The sequence below is a fragment of the Alosa pseudoharengus genome, unplaced genomic scaffold, assembly GCF_046254945.1.
Source record: "Alosa pseudoharengus isolate Yale_2024_CS ecotype anadromous, Long Island Sound unplaced genomic scaffold, YU_APseudo_1.1 YU_APseudo_1.1_scf_13, whole genome shotgun sequence".
NCBI lineage: Eukaryota > Metazoa > Chordata > Actinopteri > Clupeiformes > Clupeidae > Alosa > Alosa pseudoharengus.
In genome coordinates this window covers 32,638,461-32,658,013 of record NW_027468598.1, presented here as the reverse complement: position 1 = coordinate 32,658,013, position 19,553 = coordinate 32,638,461, and the positions used below count along the sequence as shown (strand labels likewise).

Below are 19,553 nucleotides of genomic sequence, written 5' to 3'. Positions count from 1 at the left end.
GCATCCTCAACAAAATTCTAACGAAACGTGAGTGCTCTGACTCATGTTTGCCACATGCTGCAGTTACTCTTTTTTTAATATGTGTTTCTGCCATCACCTGTCTAACAGACATGTCTATGTGTTCATTCAAGAAAAAAAAGGTATTTCTCGTGTCTCTTATTCTGAAGTGAAACATGTTTTTCATGTTTGGCTGTTTGCTTTCAGTGGCCATTATTTAACTGACTATGTGCCTGCATTGTTCCACACCTTTCAGTTATTCAGATACGTTGTGTGAATATGACCGTAAATGTGAATGTGATGTAAATGTTTCATTTTGTGTTACATGCAGATGCTGACATGAAAACAGACGGCTTCACCATCGAGTCCTGTAGGAGCATGGTGGCGGTCATGGATGTATCCTTCCTACACAGTTTCTCATTTTAAAAACAAAACTAAAAACAATCTGAATTAAGTTCCAGTTAAAGTCCATGCTCATCTGACACAAATCTCAATAGTGTGCTGTTCTCACATTCTACAATGTAGTTATCCTCAGATAAAAGTTTTGAATAGAACTTGGATAGATAGACTGAGCTCTTACTTTTATGGCCTTCATGGCTGTACTGGATCATATGATATCTTAGTCCCACGCACAGGGCCATTGCCTTGTCCATATCATCACAGTTTTGCATTAGACTGGGCCCTAATTTAAATGGCAGGCAAACTCTGTCAACAAGTGAAGTTCGGGTGCATGAACTATAGCTATTGTGTGGCATTTGGGAGCATCACACTGACTTATCATTGTTTGCCCTTCAATATCTTGCCCATGCTGTTTGCAAATTGATTTGGATTAGTTAGCTGTGGTTAGACATAGGGCTTTTCACTTTGTGCAAACTATCAAATTAGAGTCCTGTATGTTAAATTACTAACGTTATTCCAATGCTTTAGCACACATGGGCATTCTTTGATGGTGGTTACCAGTCTGATTTGTGTATTTGTATATTTAATCAATTACAAGATACTCACTACCTGTGAAAGATTATCAAAGCTTCTTGGTCCAGACTGTGTAGCAAAACTCACAAGGATAGGCCTATTTTGAAAATCATGTAGGCTAGGCTGTATTTGAACAAGAACCTGTGCATGATATGGATATTAAGAAAATAACTGATTGGAAAATGTTAATAATGTTGGTGTACAGAGTTCTTTACTGATTTCTGATGTCATGTTTTTGGGTTATGGAGCCTGCATACAATATAGGTAGCATGTCATGCAAAAAGTGTGGTATGTAATTGTTTGATTTCAGTGATTGCTTTTGAAGATGGTTCCCTTAACCCAGCTCTCACAGAGTGACAGTACTGGGAAACTGGGCTTTCACGAATTCAAATACCTTTGGAATAACATCAAGAAATGGCAGGTAAAGCGACCTCTAAACTCTGAAATCTAACCTTTCAAAATGTTCAAACCTATATCACAGTGTTGAAACACAAATCACATGATTGCAACGCAAGAGTCTTTGCATTGATGGAGTTAAACATAGACTGTTGTCCCTTGTTGCAGACCATTTACAGGCAGTATGACAAAGATCGCTCAGGACTCATAGGAGCGGATGAACTGCCAGGTGCCTTCAAAGCTGCAGGTGTGTTAAGTTACCATGACAACCCACTGTAGTTTTTCTGTCACCCTTGGAGACAGAATGATGGGGATGTGAATGACTGACCACTTGTTTGTCCATAATCATGTTCAACCTTAGACTTGTAATTATATCTAGGCCTACTGCAAGTTTTTTTTTTTTTTTTTGTCATTGAATGCTGTGGTTTATTAGTTTTAGTAGTTTGGCTTCTAACGTTTTCAACAAAACATTCAAGGATTGTAAAGTAGAACAGTGAAAACGTTCTCCTTTCAGATTATGCCAAAGAGCCTTGAAGAGATTGTTTTTTCTAAGCATGCAATAGAAACACAGACCAAACAGGAAGGGGAAACATTCTCATTCTCAACCCTCACCGCCACTCCGCCCCTGTGGATTTGCACCACTGTATTCAGTGATGCCTCTCAGTGGTTTTATGCAGTGGAATCTAAAATTACAGAACATTCATTTCATTCCACTTTGCAGGGGTGTGATTCTTCCGTTTTTAAACGGAATTCAATTTTTTTCGACTTGAAAATGAGACCTACACAATTCGTATAGATCCGATGAGTTTTTTTTTTTTTTGGGGGGGGGGGGGGGGGGTCTGTGGGTGAGAGGTAGACTATATTTCTGTATAAGTCAGGCCATTAGTGGGCCTATTCCGTTTATTTAATTGAAAGTGAAAGTAGTCGGGACGCGTTGATCAGCTGCGTTCTGAAGAATGCTTGATTCAAGTTCAGTGTGAGTGTGTGTGGCGAACTAGTTTCTCAGCAGAAGCCATGAAACAGTACAGGTCAACAAATTGATTTAAAGACATTATGTATGAAGTTTTTTTTTCTCGTTTTGGCTTTGCATCGGGTTCGCTGTCAGGATTTTCCGATAATGAATCTCGTGATGCTGCGCGTGTAAGATTCTCTTTGGAACTGAAATATCAACAACTCTTCAATCAGCATCAATATCAGTAGGCCTATCACATGATTCACTATTTTGTACGTAGGCTCAGAGGACTGTTAGGGGGCAGGCTATACATTATCATCAAGTAGGCCTATAGTAAATAATGTACTCAATGTTGGTTTAAGTTATAAACAAAACATGTTATAAATGGAAAAAATCCATGGTTCTGTGTTACTGTTGGCAAAATGATCATGATGGCCTATATATTTCAGCCATATTTGGTTTAATCTTGTGTAGGCCTAGGCTACTTTGCTCTATTATAAATTAGTTTTCTTTAGGCCTTATAGGCTGTATTGTAATATGCTATAATGTTTGAATTATATGTATCTCAATGTATTAATACTTCCCGTAAAAGTCATCAGATGTCATCATTTAAAGGGTTATTTTTCAAAATGTTCTTCCGGGGGGGCATGCCTCCGGACCCCGCTAGTATTTGCCCAAATATGCTTTCTTTAAGGCCCTTTTCTAGTGCCACCCTTGCATAGGATTTGCCCCATGTATTTTATGAAGTGTAGATACGGTTATATAGATACGGTATATACAGTACGGTTGCCAAAACTATAGTACACTAAAGTACTCAAACCAGCACTCCGTGCTTCGTACATTTTCCCTTTTTCCCTTTGCTAATCACACCCCTGACTTTGGGTATATGACATTCTAGAGCACTTTGTGGTTCCAAAATGCAGTGTTCTCTCTGTTCTGTCTCTCTGCAGGCTTCCCCCTGAATGACCAGATCTTCCAGATGATCATCCGCAGATACAGCGATGAGAACGGCAACATGGACTTCGACAACTACATTGGCTGCCTGGTCCGGCTTAATGCCATGTGCTGTGAGTGTGCAAGACCTTCACATGCCCCCACCACTTTCCTCCTCCTCTCTCATTCCTCTCATTTTCCATGCTACATCTTTATCAGTCACTTTTCCTACCTTTATCTGTCATAACCCTTCACTGTGTGGTGCTGAATGACTCAAACTGATTTATCTTGTCTCGTGTGTGTTTTAGGTGCATTTAAGACACTCGACAAGGACAACAACGGCACCATTAAGGTCGACATTCAGGAGGTAAAGCCAAAGACATTAACACTTTATCACACAGCAGCCAACAGTAGCTCTGATCAGGGCCACAGGCGTGCCAGATCCACATACTGTCTGAATGTAACTCATTAACCAGTATTTATTAAGGCTTTGTGTAACGTTCAGTGTTGTCTGCTTTCTCCTCAGTGGTTGCAGTTGACAATGTACTCTTAAACACCGCCTGACTCAGACATCCCAACATTCTCTCCGAAGCTTCTCAGTGAAACAAAGTTGTTTGCTGCACTTTCTTCACCGTCTCTTTTGTATGTTGTCACCCTTTTGTTGTAGCCTATTGTGCAGGCAAATTATACATTACAGTAATACTGGCAAAGGCTTGCAGAGACCATGTTTAAACACTAGATGGCAGCTTTGCTTCAAACCAAAGTAGAACCTCAGCATTTATGCTGTCAACATTCCAATGTTTAGACCCTTTTTTGTACATTTCCTCTTGCCTATTAAAAGAAAAGGAGTGTGCGCATACAAACAAAGTTGTTGGTGTATATTTTCTTCCTTTGGCCACAGGTTTCCACCTGTGATGCGTCTTCTTTTGCTCTCAGTATAGGCATAGTTTCCAACTTTCTGATCCTAATAAAGTATCCATGTATCTATCTATCTAGAATCCTAGATTTCGGATGAGGACCATCTACAGTAAAGTAGCTTGTTTGTTATTAAAAACAAAAAAAACATGCTTGGTCTAAATTTATGCTCAGTAAACTTAACTGTGGAGAGGTGATCTGTAGGCTACACAAAGAACTGATTAATAAAATTCAAGATTTAGGCTATGGCAATTTTTTTAATGGTGGCCTATAATTGTTTACCAAACACACTTTAATATTCGATTGAATATATCCAAATTTGAATGCGTCATCTTTCCAGTCTTTGCAAGCTTAGTTGGAGTAGTCAATACAGTTTATTTACACTACAAGTCAGCACCCTGCTCCTGACGTTTGCAAGTACCAGTAATACCAGTTGCCTCAGCAACGCGAACCCTGCAGCTGTTATGGGCGGGACAAATAGATTGCCATCTGATTTTGCGAATAGTATTTCTTTCTTTCCTGTCTGGGTGTCCTTCATGGAGTTATTCGCCAATGAGAGAGCAGTTATGAGAAAGGGTGTGTCTCAGAAGTTACCTTCCTTGCGGGGGAACGGGTACCACAGAAGGTTTAGCCCCGGGGATGATGCCGTAAGTAGTTGAATGAGCAAATACGAGCGTTACGCGCGGTTCAACGTTTCCACGAGCAAAAACAGCACGACAGTTATCATCTCTTTCAGTTGGAGAGGAGCCTACGGTAAGTGGCTTTGGCGAAACAAATTGCCAGGTCAGTGCCATTTTAACTTTAATATACTGAAAACATCAAAAGTAATTCATTTAGGCCTACTTACCACGACAGAGCTTCTTGATCCTGACTGTGTAACAAAACTCACGAGGATGGGCCTATTTTGAAAATCATGATTTGAAAGTGTTAATGACTTGGTGTACAGACATTGCTTTCTGATGTCTGTTGCACTTTCCTGTGCCTGAATGCCTACCCGAAGTCAGTCAGTGCACATTGTGGTGTTACGCAGTGGTCCTCAAGGTGTGGGGCCCCACTGTGGGGAATAGACACATGACAGGTGGGGCGCGATGAACAAGAGGAAATTCGTTTTTTGTGCCTATCTTTAATAATGCCTTTCTTTTTTGACAAGGAAGATCATAGATTCAAAACAGCCACACACAAACATAGGAGTCATAAACAGACCAACATATGAATTAAAATAACATCTGTTCCAGCCGACCGAGACGGGAAATGTAAACCAAAACGGGGTCAGGTCAGGTGGGCTTGAAAATCCCCCACCTACAGCCTACAAAGTGGGGATTTACAGAAAAAGTTTGAGAACCACGGTGTTACAGTAAATATATATTTACTGTAATATATATATATATTACAGTAAATATATATATAGCTATATATATAACTTAGTTGGGAGATAATCGTCTCTCGAAAAACGATTGGTATTTGATGTAGGCTTTGATAGGCTACTATTCGTTTCAGACTTAACCCAACTTGAATACTTCTTTAACATATTGTAGGAAAAGAAAAGTTTAAATGTCATGGGCTATGTCTTACAGATTGAGTCATGTTCTGTGTCATTTTCTGAGTCATTTTCTGTGGTTTGTGCTGTATCTAGAGTCCATAAGGATGTCCAGCAGAGAACAAGACCCCAACCCCTGGGCTCAACCCCTGTCTAATAAATTATAAAGCAAATCCCAGTGTTGCCAATGTCAGTGTGCCCTTATTAAGGGCCATGTGACATTTGAAAAGACTGCAGCGAGATCAATTGCTCCTTCTCAAGCTAAATTAAAAGCATGATCACCTAATGGTCATTATACTGTCTAGGCTACTATAAATGGTTGGTGGTGTCACAAAGATTTTTTTTTTTCTGTCATATCTTCAGTATCAGTGTTTCTCGGAATGATTTTGGCGTCATCTATGCCAGACATGCCAATATGAGCACAAATTTTGTATTTTTTTTATTAAAAATACTTTATTAAAAATACTTTACTTCTTGGCTAGTCAGGAACATGACTAATTGGGCAAACACTTCATGGTCAAACCCCTTTTTCAAGATGTTCAAGCAAATTAGCTTTTTAATGGAAAACGAGCTAGAAAGGTACTTTCCAGCAGTGTCTAGGTCTGACAGTTCAAAGTAGATACAGTAAGGGCATACACATGTGTATTGCACACACACACACACACACACACACACACACCCTTGTCTGTGCCCCTGTGCCACATCTCTAGAATATATGTAACTAAAATCACATTAGCGTTGCCTTGCCCTCTTTCCCTCTGAGTGGATCCATTCTCTGCCATAGCTCTCCATATTCTCCAGACTCCCCCACCACCAATGGCAGTAATGAAAAACAATACTGGGTCTGATTATCCAAATGATCATTTCTTAGTCTGGTTGGCTGCTATGTGATTTAGTCCTTGGAAATATTAATTAACGCCTGCTCATCTGATCATGTTTGTGTGTGTGTGTGTGTGTGTGTGTGTGTGTGTGTGAGAGAGAGAGAGAGAGTGTGTGTGTGTGTGCCTGTGTGTGTGTGAGAGAGAGAGTATTGTATGCACATGTTTGTGTACTTGTTTGTGAGGGAGAGTGAGAGAGTGTATTGTCCGCATGCATGCACATATGTGTGTGTGTATGTGTGTGTGTGTGTGTATGTGTGTGTGTGCCTGTGTGTGTGTGTGTGTGTGTGTGTGTGTGTGTGTGTGTGTGTGTTTACTTTGTCTCAGTCTATCCTAGGGGTGAGGGCCATCAGTAGTGCGAGACTCTAGGTGGGGTTCGGCCTCAGAGGGAAGAGAGCAGAGTCTCTCGTGCCTCACTGTCTGATTTGGGATACTAGAGGGTTGTGTGTGTGTCTGTGTGTGTGTGTGTGTGTGTGTGTGTGTGAGTCTGTATGTGTGTCTGTGTGTGGTGCATGTGTACATATGTGTGTTGGTTGTGTTGTTATACAGGATGTGTTTACATACTGTGTGTGTGTGTGTGTGTGTGTGTGAGAGTGTGTGTGTTGTCAGTGTTTGTAATGATATATGTGTGCACATGCATATGTGTGCAAGAACATGCAGTTGCAGTGTGTGAAGAACATAGTTGTCCAAACACCCATGTGCCTAACACATTGCTATCACTCAAGCAGCTCTGCTTCAACTCAGAATCTCATGTCAATATCCAGAGCTCGATACCCCACACAGGTTACCTACATGGAAACACCTTGCTCGCCCCTTCTCATCCACACATGCATGTCTTTAAGTTGGCAACTGACCCCTGGTCATGCATGTTTTTAAGTTAGCAACTGCCCCTTGGTCAACTGCCGCTATCTGACGGTTCTCCTAAAGCTGAACTGCTAATTGGCCATTAGCACTTACCCCCTGGTATGGTGTGATTAAACATCAGGTGCATGACCGGCACACGCCAGCCGTTTCCATAGCTGTACGCTGCATGACCGGCACACGCTAGCCGTTGCCATAGCTGTCAGCTGCATGACCGGCACACGCCAGCCGTTGCCATAGCTGTCAGCTGCATGACCGGCACGGGATCAAAAAGTATATATACTTATACTTATACTTACTTATACTAACCAGTAGGCCACGGCTGCCCCAAAAATCTTATCTTATCTACGTATCTACTGTACTCGTTGAATATTTGTAAATTACCGACTTAATTGTGAATATAAAACAAAGTGAACATTACATGCACGCCCCTTTGTGGACTGTGACCTTGTAAAGGGGTTCTGTACGTGTGGCCGTGGCAACCAGAGGTTCGTGGGATTGAGATCCCAGTTCCTCCTTTCCAAGTCCAAGTGTCACAGATGCTCACTCTGCCTGAGAATAGCGAATGTGTAGCATCAACTTGGGAAGTGCTTTGAGTGTTCAAAAGTGCCATATAAACAGACAGGCCATTTATCATTTATGAGCATGTAAATATGATTGGTAATATTTTGATCTTAATGTCCATGAGATGTCCATGAGTAGGGGGTTGGTTGTAGTCCATGCACACATTTCCTTTGCACAGGCTTTCCTGAGGAATTAGAGCGTTTTTCTTGCGGCAGGCCATGAGTCCTTAACATTGTCCCTCTCCTCTCGTTAACTGCGTTCCACAGATTAGCAGGTTATGAGTCCTTAACATTATCCCTCTCCTCTCTTTTGTTCTGTTTGTTTCTCTTTCTCTTTTTGCCTCTCTCCCTCTCTCTCTTTCTCTCTCTTTCTCTCTCCTCTTTTTGCCTCTCTCCCTCTCCCTCTCTCTGTAAGGGTGAAGCGTGCAGTGATTGCTGTGTAATTATAAAGTACTTATCCCTTTTAACAGAGTGGCTGTGTCTCTTCCGTCTCTCTCTCTCTCCCTCTCTCTCTCCCTCTCTCTCTCTCTCTCTCTCTCTCTCTCTCTCTCTGAAGTGTCTGTGCGTGGAGGTGGCTCCGCAGTCACAGTGCAGTGATGGGTGCGTGGGTGGGCGTGCAGGTCCGCCGTCTGAATTAGCAGCGGTGAATTAGGCGCTCATTAAGTTAACCATCCTGGAGGAGGTAATCAGACATAATCGAGTGGCGAGTGGCAGGGTGGTCCATGTGCCAGCTGACCCGTGTGTCTCTGAGCACGTCGGCAACAAAGGATGCCCATGAAGCACACTTCAGTTTTAAACTGGGTTATGATAGTGTGGATTTATGCATCTATTTATTCAGCTTTATTGGAGCAGCCCCAGCATCACACTGCTACTGATTTCACCAGTACAGTACAAGCCTGTAAGAATAATAAGTTTATTTTATATAGCGCAAACCCAAGGTCGCTTTACGTAGTAGGGCAGTAAGAGAGAATATGAGTAAAAGATATCACACACTGTGATGTACTACTGATCTGCACTGGTAGCCTAGTATAGGTGTAGCTTCTGCTGGACAATGTTGCAAAAAGCAACTGGTGAAGATAAAGGCTTACTGGTTGTTTTAGAAAATAACCCAGCCATTGTGTGTAAAGTGGGCCTATACTCTTTGTTTAAACCCTCATTCTAAACACTGTAGGAAGGTTTCCTATACATGGGTTATTGAGCTAAAAGAGAACCAGTTGAAAAACACTTTTAGTGTAGAACGGGGCTTTGATCTTCTTCTGTAACAACGAGTACCTGTGTTCAGTGAACCATCCTGAGTCCATCATCAGACGCATCATAACCTGCAGAACGATTTGCTCTAAAACATGAAAGTTGTCATTCATTTCATAAATCTATAACTTTTCATTCTTTATAGCACTATACCTGATGGATGGATGGATTAACTTTATAGATCCCCAAATGGGAAACTAATCATCATCATCATCATTCGTTATGGTAGTTTGATTTGGTATGTCATGATGAGATAAAAGAAAATGAACACAATAACTTGTAGTAGTTTTAGCGCCTGCTCCTGTATGTGCTTCCTCTGATTTGTGTATGATTGGTTGCAGCCCTCAGCCCAGCCCAGCCCAGCCCAGCACCATGGCCTCGGACACAGGCGTGAGATCGGAGATGGACGAGCTGCAGAGGAGGGCCAATCAGGTGACAGATGAGGTAATGAGACACCATGGTAGTGGTCAGTGCTGCAATAAGGGTTCATGCTGGACTAAGCTCATGCTTGACCCATAAAAGAAGAAACTGAGAGAGGGGCAGAGAGACTGAGAGAGGGGGAGAGACTGAGAGAGAGGGAGAGAGACAGAGAGAGACAGAGAGAGAGAGACAGAGAGAGACAGAGAGAGGGAGAGAGACTGAGAGAGAGACAGAGAGAGACAGAGAGAGGGAGAGAGACAGAGATAGAGGGGAGAGACAGAGAGAGAGGGGGAGAGAGACAGAGAGAGAGAGGGAGAGGGAGAGAGACTGAGAGGGGGAGAGACTGAAGGAGACAGATTTCAAGACAAGAAAGGAGGCCACAGATTATGCCTAGTAACTGTCACCATAGCTACATTTTTTTTTTCAATGACATATGCTCAGCAGTACTTAATTATCTCTGTGTCAATAACACACACACACAATCTACGACAGTTGGCATTCGGGACAATTGGGACAGACAGGCTAATATGACCTACTGTATGTAAATGATAACAAAGTGCTTATCATTACAGTATGGTAAATTAGTAATGTATAGAGGCATATGTTCCCTATGCTGGAGGGACTGGAGAGATGGTTTCACCCACCCGGGATTCCTTAAGCAACAGTGACATCACCCCTCTTCCTAGCCCCCTGTTGCTCTCGCAGCAGGTAAAGGTTACTGCAGGGCATCTCCCAGAATGCATCTCTACAGGGGAAGGCATCACAGGCAGGGAGGCAGGCAGGGTTGCAGTCACCACACTGACACCTGTTCAAACACAGTACAGCTCAGTCTCTATGCTCACACACACACACACACACACACACACACACACACACACACACACACATACACACAGAGAGACTTTGTGTTGACAATCAGGTGTCCCATCCTCTAAGACCTGTCACACTAGTCTCTGCCATCACAGTAGCTTCCTTCCCAGAGCTTGTTCTGGAGCCCATAAGTGGCTATCTGTGTTGTGCTAACTGGTTCCACTTTAAGTACTCTACTGTAATTGTCGACCTCCTTGGAATATTTTTCCTGACTCCCATCAAGCCAGCTAGCACAAACATTAAAATTTCACGATTTTGCAGTTTGCCTGTCATTAACATTTGGGTCCATAGTCTTGACCTATCAGTGTGCTTCTCATTGTGAATACTGTAAATGCATCAGCCTTCACCTGTGGAGTGTTGTTGACCATGTCTGGTTCTGTCTCTTTCTCTGGCCTCGCCCGTGCCGGCTCCGCAGTCCCTGGAGAGCACTCGCAACATGAAGCTGCTTCTGGAGGAGGTGAGGCCGGGGCTCTGGGCCTCAGGGACGTCCGCACATGAAATATTAAACGCACGCTCGCTCGCTCGCTCGCTCAGTCTGCCGCTAGGAGTGAGGCCGCACAGTAGGTTAACCAGCACTGAGGGATGCTTAGTGGTAGCCTTTTACACAGCTTGTGTAAGGCCAGGCCATAGAGTAGACTGACATACTGAACATCGAGAGATGCTTAGTGTTGAACACATGCACAGCCTGTAGCTATAACTAAGGCCATAGAGTAGACTAATAGTGCGTTCATGTGGCTTAGTGTTGAACACATGCACAGCCTGTAGCTATAACTAAGGCCATAGAGTAGACTAATAGTGCGTTCATAGCCTGTAGCTATAACTAAGGCCATAGAGTAGACTAATAGTGCGTTCATGTGGCTGGGTAGTGGGAAGGTCCCCACTTTGGAACTCCATGCTTCCGAACTGAGAGCGTTCACTTGACAACAACAAACGGGCGACGTTGCTAATGTCCATAGGCTAGCTAGCTAGAAGGCTAACATCACATAGCTCAAAGGTAATACTGTTCAGTATCACAGTCACCTGTGCTTATGAGTATAACATAAATAATCAATGAAGTGACTTATTTGGGCATGGAACAAGTCCATTTTTTTATCTTTCGCTATGTTGAGTGATGTCAAAACATTCTCCTGGGGGCTCACGCAAAGCTCCCATTATAGAATTCTCCCACTTCCCAGCTCATGAGCGCACCATGACATACTGAACACCTAGAGATGCTTGTTGTTAAACACATGCACAGCCTGTATGTTGTGATATGACTAAGGCCATAGAGTAGACTACAGTAGACTGAACAGAGACAGGCCCATACAACTCCAACTGCCATTTTGTGTTTTTGTGTTGGGTTATGACACTCCGTTGCACATTCTTGTCAGTGGGCCTCTGCCTTTGGGATCTTTGTTTACTGTAAACAGCTCCATAAGCTATCTCTGAGCTTATTTGTTTGTCCTGCAACAAAGAGCTTGAAGCCTATTAAGCATTGTAGGGAATTTCAACCTAAACTTAACTTAAACTTAACTTGTCCTCTGATATTGACTTAACTTATCTAAACTTAGTTTTTGTTTGTAAAATCAGCATGTATAGCCAACATGACAATAGAATAGAATAGAATAGAATAGATACTTTATTGTCATTGTACACAGATACAGCAAGACATTGTTTGGAACAAACCTGAGATGCCCACAGATAAGCTAAAAAGAATAAATAAATAAATAAAATAAGATGAATTAATAGATAGTTACACATTGATATGCTAAAAGCAAACTGCATCAGGTATCTGCATTTGTGAAAGGTTAGTGTTTTGGTACTGGTATGACTGATTCTAATCCTACTGACATTTCAACAGAGTAAAGATGCTGGGATCAGGACACTGGTCATGCTGGATGAACAAGGAGGTACTGATGACATCAAATTACCTCTCAATTATTGTCATCCGTCTTTCTGTTTCCAACAGGAAATCAATGCCCACATTATAATTTTATTTGAAAGTAAAAATAACTACTAGCATATCCACAGCCTTGCTCTTTGGATAGCAAGTCCAAGATGTTGATAGAGGGGGAAAAAATGATTGCAGGAAATGGGAGAGATAGAATCAAATTAAACGGACATGCTGTTGGCAAGAGTGAAGAGGAGAGGCCGCTTTCATAGCAGCCATTGTGTTGCCTCTGCAAATAGAGGGAGAGGGGAGTCTGTGAGATTGGGTCTGCTGTCAGGTTGGCTGTGTTATCAAAATAAAGCATTCGGTGTGTGTGCTCAACACACAGATGGAAATGTACTGTGTGTTGTGCCCGTGATACCCAACCCTGTAGCAAACACAGGAGCTCTGTACACCATATTTGGCCATTTATCAACAACGTACAGGTGTTTGTTGGTTTTGATTTTTTGTTTGTATAAATGAGTTGGCATAAGGGGAGCACTTTGTGTGGTTATGTGTGTGTCTCTGTTTGCTTATATTAGCAAATATTCATGTCCTTGCTTCCATATACTGTATGTACATTCAAAAACATGTGAGTGCCGATGTGCTGTATAGACTATATGTTTGAGAAGCTGAGTAAGCCTACATGTGTGTGTCTCAATGTGTGTCTGTGTGTGTGTGTGTGTGTAACCTTTCACCTCCCGCCCCCTGTACACCTGCGCCTGCTCACTCTAGAGCAACTGGACCGTATTGATGAGGGCATGGACCAGATTAACCAGGACATGCGGGAGGCCGAGAGAAACCTCACCGACATGGCCAAGTGTTGTGGCCTGTGCGCCTGGCCCTGCGCTAAGTAGGTCTGCCCCCACGCCCCGCCCACACCACCTCACCTCCAGCACTGTCATGGGTCCCCACACCTGCCAATCATCCTACCCGCCCAATCCATGTGGCCCGCGCTTCACTGGCCCCGCCCTGCGCAGACATGTAGAGCGCTGTGATTGGCTTTAGCTGTGGCCTGTGTGATTAGAAGTGTGTTGAGGTGTGCCAGAGGAGCTGTCTTTTGGCTCCAGATATACTTTGTTTTGGATATTTTGGATATTTCGTTGCAGATTTTGTATGCTTGTGTTTGCAGTTTGGATTTCAGTTGCCAGAGGAAGAGTCATAGAGGCGCACTGGGCTGACTCTTGGTTCTTTGTTTCGTTGGGTATGGTCTGCTCTGTGTCTGTGTGTGTGTGTGTGTGTGTGCGTGTGTGTGTGTGTGTGTGTGTGTGTGTGCGTGTGTGTGTATATGTGTGTGTGTGTGTGTGTGCATGTGCGTGTGTGTGTATATGTGTGTGTGTGTGTGTGTGTGTGTGTGTGTGTGCGTGTGTGTGTATATGTGTGTGTGTGTGTGTGTGTGTGTGTGTGCGTGTGTGTGTGCGTCTGTGTGCGTGTGTGTGTGCGTGTGTGCGTGTGTGTGCGTGTGTGTGTGCGTGTGTGTGTGTATGTGTGCGTGTGTGTGCGTGTGTGTGTGCGTGTGTGTGTGTATGTGTGTGTGTGTGTGCGTGTGTGTGTATGTGTATGTGTGTGGTGAGCGTGTGTGTGTACGTGTGTGTGCGTGTGTGTGTGTGTAGAGGGCATTAACTGTCACTGATGAAATCAGCTTTTTCATCAGGTTTATCTGAGCAGTCCATCTCGCCCCATCAGCACTCCTTCTCCTCACACATCTGTTGTGTGTCGTGTGTCGTATTTAAGTTCAGTCCACTCTGGTCACCACCCTTGTTATGGTGTTGTGTTGTCCGTCGGTGTTATCTTGGTCAAGATCCGTGTTTCTGTTTTCATTTGTCATGTAGTGGTGGTGGCTAGTGTGCTGCTTGGTTTGGTTGTGTAGTGCGCTTTGGTGAGAAAACCTTTTTTTGTTTGTGACCCCCCCTGAACCCCAACGCCCTCTCCCAAATATCCCTCTATCGCTCCATTTCTCCTTGCTCTCCCTCCCTGTGCCTCCCTCTCTTTCTCTACCCTTCCATCGTCCCTCATCCTTTTTTCTTCATCTCTCACTCCTGCTTGTTCTTCTCTTCATGTTTCTCATGTCATCCCTCTCTATCTCCATTTTATTCTCATCTCTCGCTCTTTTTAATATCCCATCATGCACTTGTCTCGATCTGTCACTTCTCTGCATCTTCCTATTATTTCTTTCTATTCATTTCATTCTCATTGTTCTCTTTCTCTATATACCCTTATGACCACCCCTCTTTCTCTCTTTTCTCTATATACCCTTATGACCACCCCTCTTTCTCTCTTTTCTCTATATACCCATATGACCACTCCTCTTTCTCTCTTTTCTCCTCATTCTTTACTTCTGCTTCACTCTTTCATCAACATCATGTACTCTCACTTCTCTTTACGCTTTCTCTCTCTCTCTTTCCATTCTTCTCTATTCATCTTTTCTTTCTCTCTCTCTCTGCCTCTTTCTTTCTCTCTGCACCTTTATGCACCCCATTTGACCCCTGCCCCCCCGCCTGCCCTCTCCTCCCTTGTTCCGTTGTCCAGAGCAACTGGAGCGGATCGAGGAGGGCCTGGACCAGATCAACCAGGACATGCGTGAGGCCGAGAAGAACCTGACCGACCTGGACAAATGCTGCGGCCTCTGCTCCTGTGAGAAGTATGTACTGCTGGAGAAAGAGAGAGGGAGAGAGAGAGAAAGAGAGAGAGATAGACAGATATAGAAAGAGAGAGTGAGACAGAGAGTGATAGAGAGAGAAAGAGAGAGAGATAGACAGATATAGAAAGAGAGAGAGTGATAGAGAAAGAGAGAGAAAGAGAGATAGACAGATATAAAAAAGAGAATGAGACAGAGTGATAGAGAGAAAAAGAGAGAGATAGACAGATATAGAAAGAGAGAGTGATAGAGAGAGACAGACAGACAGAGAAAAAGAGAGTGAGAGAGGGACAGACATACTGTAGAAAGAGAGAGACAGAGAGAGAGATGGATAGACAGACAGACAAAGAGAGAGAGAGAGGGACCACCACACAGGTTAAATTATCCCTCATCTCGGCTGACTCTGGGCCTCATCCGGCCCGCTCCCGGCCCCAGACCCATGCAGTGAGGGTCAGGCAGCTCAGATGGATGTGTGTACAGGTGAATGTGTGCATGTCTGTGTGCTGTCGCTGCTCTTTTGCTGTTTTGGTTGCATCTGTTCACACTGCTACAGCTACATCCACTGCCCAACACAAGCCTGGAACTGACCTCATACTCCCCTGACGTCTGTGTTGTGTGACCCATTTGTGCATATATAAGTGTCAAGTCCAGTTTTAGTTGATCTCATATTACATGGCATGGATTCAAAAGTATGTTATTATGATTGTGCACTTCAGCTGTACTGGTCATTTTCACATGTTTGTAAGTTTTCAGCAGGGCCACTGTGGTGCTTCAGAAGAAGTATGAGAAGGACTGATACCAGAAGATCAAAATAGTTAGACAACGTTTGAAGAATTGATGTATCTATAATTAATAAATAAGGACAAGCACATGTCATGTAGGACAAGAGACCAGTCAGTAGACTTATATAGAATACTCATGACAATTACAGCAGAAAGACATTACCATCATATTTTGTTGTTATTTTCTAACATATTTGTTTGACTTGTGTAGCATGTTTGTTTGTGAGGTGTGTGTAATGTGTGTGTGCCGTGTCGCTCCAGACTGAAGGACTTCGAGGCCAGTGGAGCCTATAAGAAGGTGTGGGGCAACAACCAGGATGGAGTGGTGTCCAGTCAGCCCTCGTCACGCGTGGTGGATGACCGGGAGAAAATGGTCATGAGTGGGGGTTACATTCGGAGGTAACACACACACACACACACACACACACACACACACACACACAGTAGTATCAACAGTATCAATATGGCACAGATTAATGTTAAACGGACTACAACAAAAAATTCCTGATTCCTTATATCATCATTAACGTTAGTGCAGTCCAGTACACTGAGTGTCTCACCAGATAGTCGATTACTTGCAAAAGCACGTAACTTGAGCAGAATGCTTAGTTTGTCTCAAAAGCAAATATTTATGCCAATCAATATGTCAGTGCTAACAGAAATTGCTGTGTTTATGATGTACACAAGTGGCTAGATGATGTTGAGGTCGCAAAAGAATTTCAGTACTGGTCTAAAAAGAGAGAGCTGTCCATTTCATCACAAATTAGCTGGATAACACTGAGTTTAACTGACTGGATTGGATAACACTGAGTTCAACTGACTGAATAACACTGAGTTTAACTGACTGGATAACACTTTGTTTAACTGACTGGATAACACTGAGTTTAACTGACTTTCAACTCTCAAAGCTCTCTTTGCCTCTTCTGTTTAACTTCCCTGTGTGGTACATAAAGCAAGTTCTAGCACACATGTTCATTATTACCAGCATGGCAGAAGAGCTTGTCTTGCCTGTACCGCTCCACACCGGGTAATAATTGCCCCCACTAAGGCTGCACCTCAGGAACAGTCAGAAACACGCATTAGTGTGTGTGTTCACTAGCTCAGAGCACGTCGCCGCATGCTGGCCCTGGTGGCTACATTTAGTGTGGTGGCGTCAGAGCCGGAGGAGCAGGCTCGGAGTAATGAGCCATGAGCCTTTAATTGTAGCTTTACGGTAGTCATGGAGCCCCGCTCCCGTGATGTCAGCAGGTGGGGTGTTTATAGACAGGACCAGGAATACACCCGGACCAGTCTCATCCAGAGGAAGGCAGGTTAGCCAGACAGGAGAGCCAGACAGACATGTTTTAATGGTGCGGAAGGAACGGACAATTGCATGCTGGGTAAAGAAATTATAGTGAGCAGAAGGAAGAGTGGTCCAACTTCACATAATGGCTTTTAGAAGTTAGAGCAGTGTGAAACTAGAATCACCAGGTAGAGGGCATTCAGTACAACTGGAACATGCACACACTTTGACGAGATGCTGGGGTTTATTTCCCAACAGTACCATAGAATAAAAGAATCTGTAGGTAAATGTCTCTTCAGGAAAGCTTTTGTACTGGAGAATCTATCCAGAACTTATGGTGAGCTACAATGAAGATGAAAATAAATATTGTATTTAATGTTCATCTTCAAAATCATCTTCAGCACAACAGTTTGCATTGCGCTGTTCAGTGTACAATCATGTATGTCATATATGACTGGTTTGTGGGGGTGTTTGCATGTGTGTGTGTGTGTGTGTGTGTGTGTGTGTGTGTGTGTGTGTGTGTGTGTGTTTGTATCTGGCTGTCTCCAGAGTGACTAACGATGCTCGAGAGGACGAGATGGAGGAGAACCTGGCCCAGGTGGGCAGTATCCTTGGCAACCTGCGGAGTATGGCTATAGACATGGGCAATGAGATCGACACACAGAATGTCCAGATACAGCGCATCCAGGAGAAGGTGGGATATTCCACTCTAGTCCACTCTATGGGCTACTCTAGAATAGTCTGCTCCACTGGGTCACTCTAGAATAGTCTACTCCACTGGGTCACTCTAGTCTACTCTATGGGCTACTCTTGAATAGTCTGCTCCACTGGGTCACTCTAGTCCACTCTATGGGCTACTCTTGAATAGTCTGCTCCACTGGGTCACTCTAGTCTACTCTATGGGCTACTCTTGAATAGTCTGCTCCACTGGGTCACTCTAGTCCACTCCATGGGCTACTCTTGAATAGTCTGCTCCACTAGGCTACACTAGAATAGTCTACTCCACTGGGTCACTCTAGAATAGTCTGCTTCACTGGGTCACTCTAGAATAGTCTGCTCCACTGGGTCACTCTAGTCCACTCTATGGGCTACTCGAATAGTCTACTCCACTAGGCTACTCTAGAATAGTCTACTCCACTAGGCTACTCTAGAATAGTCTACTCCACTGGGTCACTCTAGAATAGTCTACTCCACTAGGCTACTCTAGAATAGTCTGCTCCACTGGGTCCCTCTAGAATAGTCTGCTCCACTAGGCTACTCTAGATAGATAGATAGATAGATAGATAGATAGATAGATAGATACTTTATTGATCCCCAAGGGGACATTCAAGGTCTCAGTAGCATACAGACATCACACACAACATACACTCACGGTACGTGTCCATATAAAACAGAAACTAATCTTTATTAGTGAAGAGCTTGATCATGACAATGTTTTATAGTAGTCATAGTGCAGAAACTGTCAGACCAACTGCAGTGTTTCACACGAGATCGCAAGTTTTTAAAAATTATTAACCAATTTTATCTCTTTTTTTGTTTCCTTGTTCCCTGTTTGTGCAGGCTGATGTCAATGAATCACGCATTAGTGAAGCCAATCAGAGAGCACACAAGCTCATTAAGAAGTGACTGCATTAAGAGACTCTGTGAAAACACTGTACTATCAACATCCTTTGTCATGTGAGCCCCCCCACACACACACACAGAGCAGCAACCCTTACTTTGTGGTTGATGAAAGGCTGCCTGTTTGGATAGTCATCCTTGCGTTGTTGTTGTTGTTGTCTATGCAATATGGCATAGTTTAATTTGTTTTGTTTATATATATTTTTATATTGTGCCTACTGAAGTAATGAATGTTACAGAAAACTCAGTTCATGTACTGTATTATTGGCCTTGGTGGAGCTTTTTTGAGCAGTAATGCTCAACCCCTCAATACTCCCATCTGCTGGTGAGAAGGGGAACTGCATCAGCCAGGCTGTCTTTGTTCAAAATGGAACCTCTGGTTGTGTGAAATGCACCGTGATCTCTCTTCACTGTGCTCTTGTTCAGTCTAGGGGGCCTATCATGTGCCCTTTCCATTAAGTCCAGTCAACAGAATTACTCCTCTTTGCAGTAGACAAGATCATACCCTAGACTCGTCATTTTTGTGCTGTGTGTAAGCTAAACTCTACTAGACATGAACATGACAGTGACATCATACCAAACTAACAGCTGATTTGCTAACATCAGTCTTGACAATCCCTTCCTTTCTGTCTGTCACATGTGCTTCTGTATTTCATTGCCTGCTGAAGACTGATTCCTAAGATGTCTATTAACCTGCAGTCACATTGCAGAGTGGTTTTAATTAAGGCCAAACAAATACATGGCTCCCATTTCTGGCTGTGGTAAGATAAAGTCTTGGTT

General features: G+C 43.3%; 2 protein-coding genes across 6 annotated transcripts in view; both read left to right on the top strand.

Moving 5' to 3' along the window:
* The window catches only part of capns1b (calpain, small subunit 1 b), an 8,332-nt gene extending 4,215 nt beyond the window's left edge, over window positions 1-4,117 (top strand). Inside the window, exons 5-11 of the mRNA XM_076282870.1 lie at window positions 1-27; window positions 329-393; window positions 1,322-1,390; window positions 1,534-1,612; window positions 3,268-3,384; window positions 3,559-3,617; window positions 3,777-4,117. The exon at window positions 1-27 is cut by the window's left edge and continues 31 nt beyond it. Coding sequence (XP_076138985.1) covers window positions 1-27; window positions 329-393; window positions 1,322-1,390; window positions 1,534-1,612; window positions 3,268-3,384; window positions 3,559-3,617; window positions 3,777-3,803 — 443 coding nt within the window. The 3' untranslated portion in view covers window positions 3,804-4,117. The remainder of the gene's footprint in view (window positions 28-328; window positions 394-1,321; window positions 1,391-1,533; window positions 1,613-3,267; window positions 3,385-3,558; window positions 3,618-3,776) is intronic.
* Window positions 4,118-4,779: 662 nt separating this feature from the next.
* On the top strand, window positions 4,780-19,093 carry LOC143122070 (synaptosomal-associated protein 25). Of its 5 annotated transcripts, XM_076282866.1 has the most exons (9): window positions 4,780-4,918; window positions 9,398-9,490; window positions 9,594-9,696; window positions 10,958-10,999; window positions 12,383-12,431; window positions 13,187-13,304; window positions 16,133-16,270; window positions 17,703-17,847; window positions 18,714-19,093. In XM_076282866.1, exons 3-9 carry the CDS (start codon window positions 9,625-9,627, stop codon window positions 18,777-18,779), a joined length of 630 nt encoding a protein of 209 aa, XP_076138981.1. In that variant the 5' UTR covers window positions 4,780-4,918; window positions 9,398-9,490; window positions 9,594-9,624; the 3' UTR covers window positions 18,780-19,093. The 5 variants fall into 5 exon arrangements, with proteins under 5 accessions (XP_076138981.1, XP_076138982.1, XP_076138980.1 ...); XM_076282867.1 differs by lacking the exons at window positions 9,398-9,490; window positions 13,187-13,304 and adding an exon at window positions 14,981-15,092; XM_076282865.1 differs by lacking the exon at window positions 9,398-9,490.
* Window positions 19,094-19,553: the final 460 nt, after the last annotated feature.

Excerpts from the sequence above, each read along its gene's own strand:
- LOC143122070 (XM_076282865.1), top strand. The coding sequence starts at position 9,625 with ATGGCCTCGGACACAGGCGTGAGATCGGAGATGGACGAGCTGCAGAGG. Across the intron at positions 9,697-10,957 it reads CCAATCAGGTGACAGATGAG|TCCCTGGAGAGCACTCGCAA; the intron begins GTAATGAGACAC and ends CCGGCTCCGCAG. Across the intron at positions 12,432-13,186 it reads CATGCTGGATGAACAAGGAG|AGCAACTGGACCGTATTGAT; the intron begins GTACTGATGACA and ends TGCTCACTCTAG.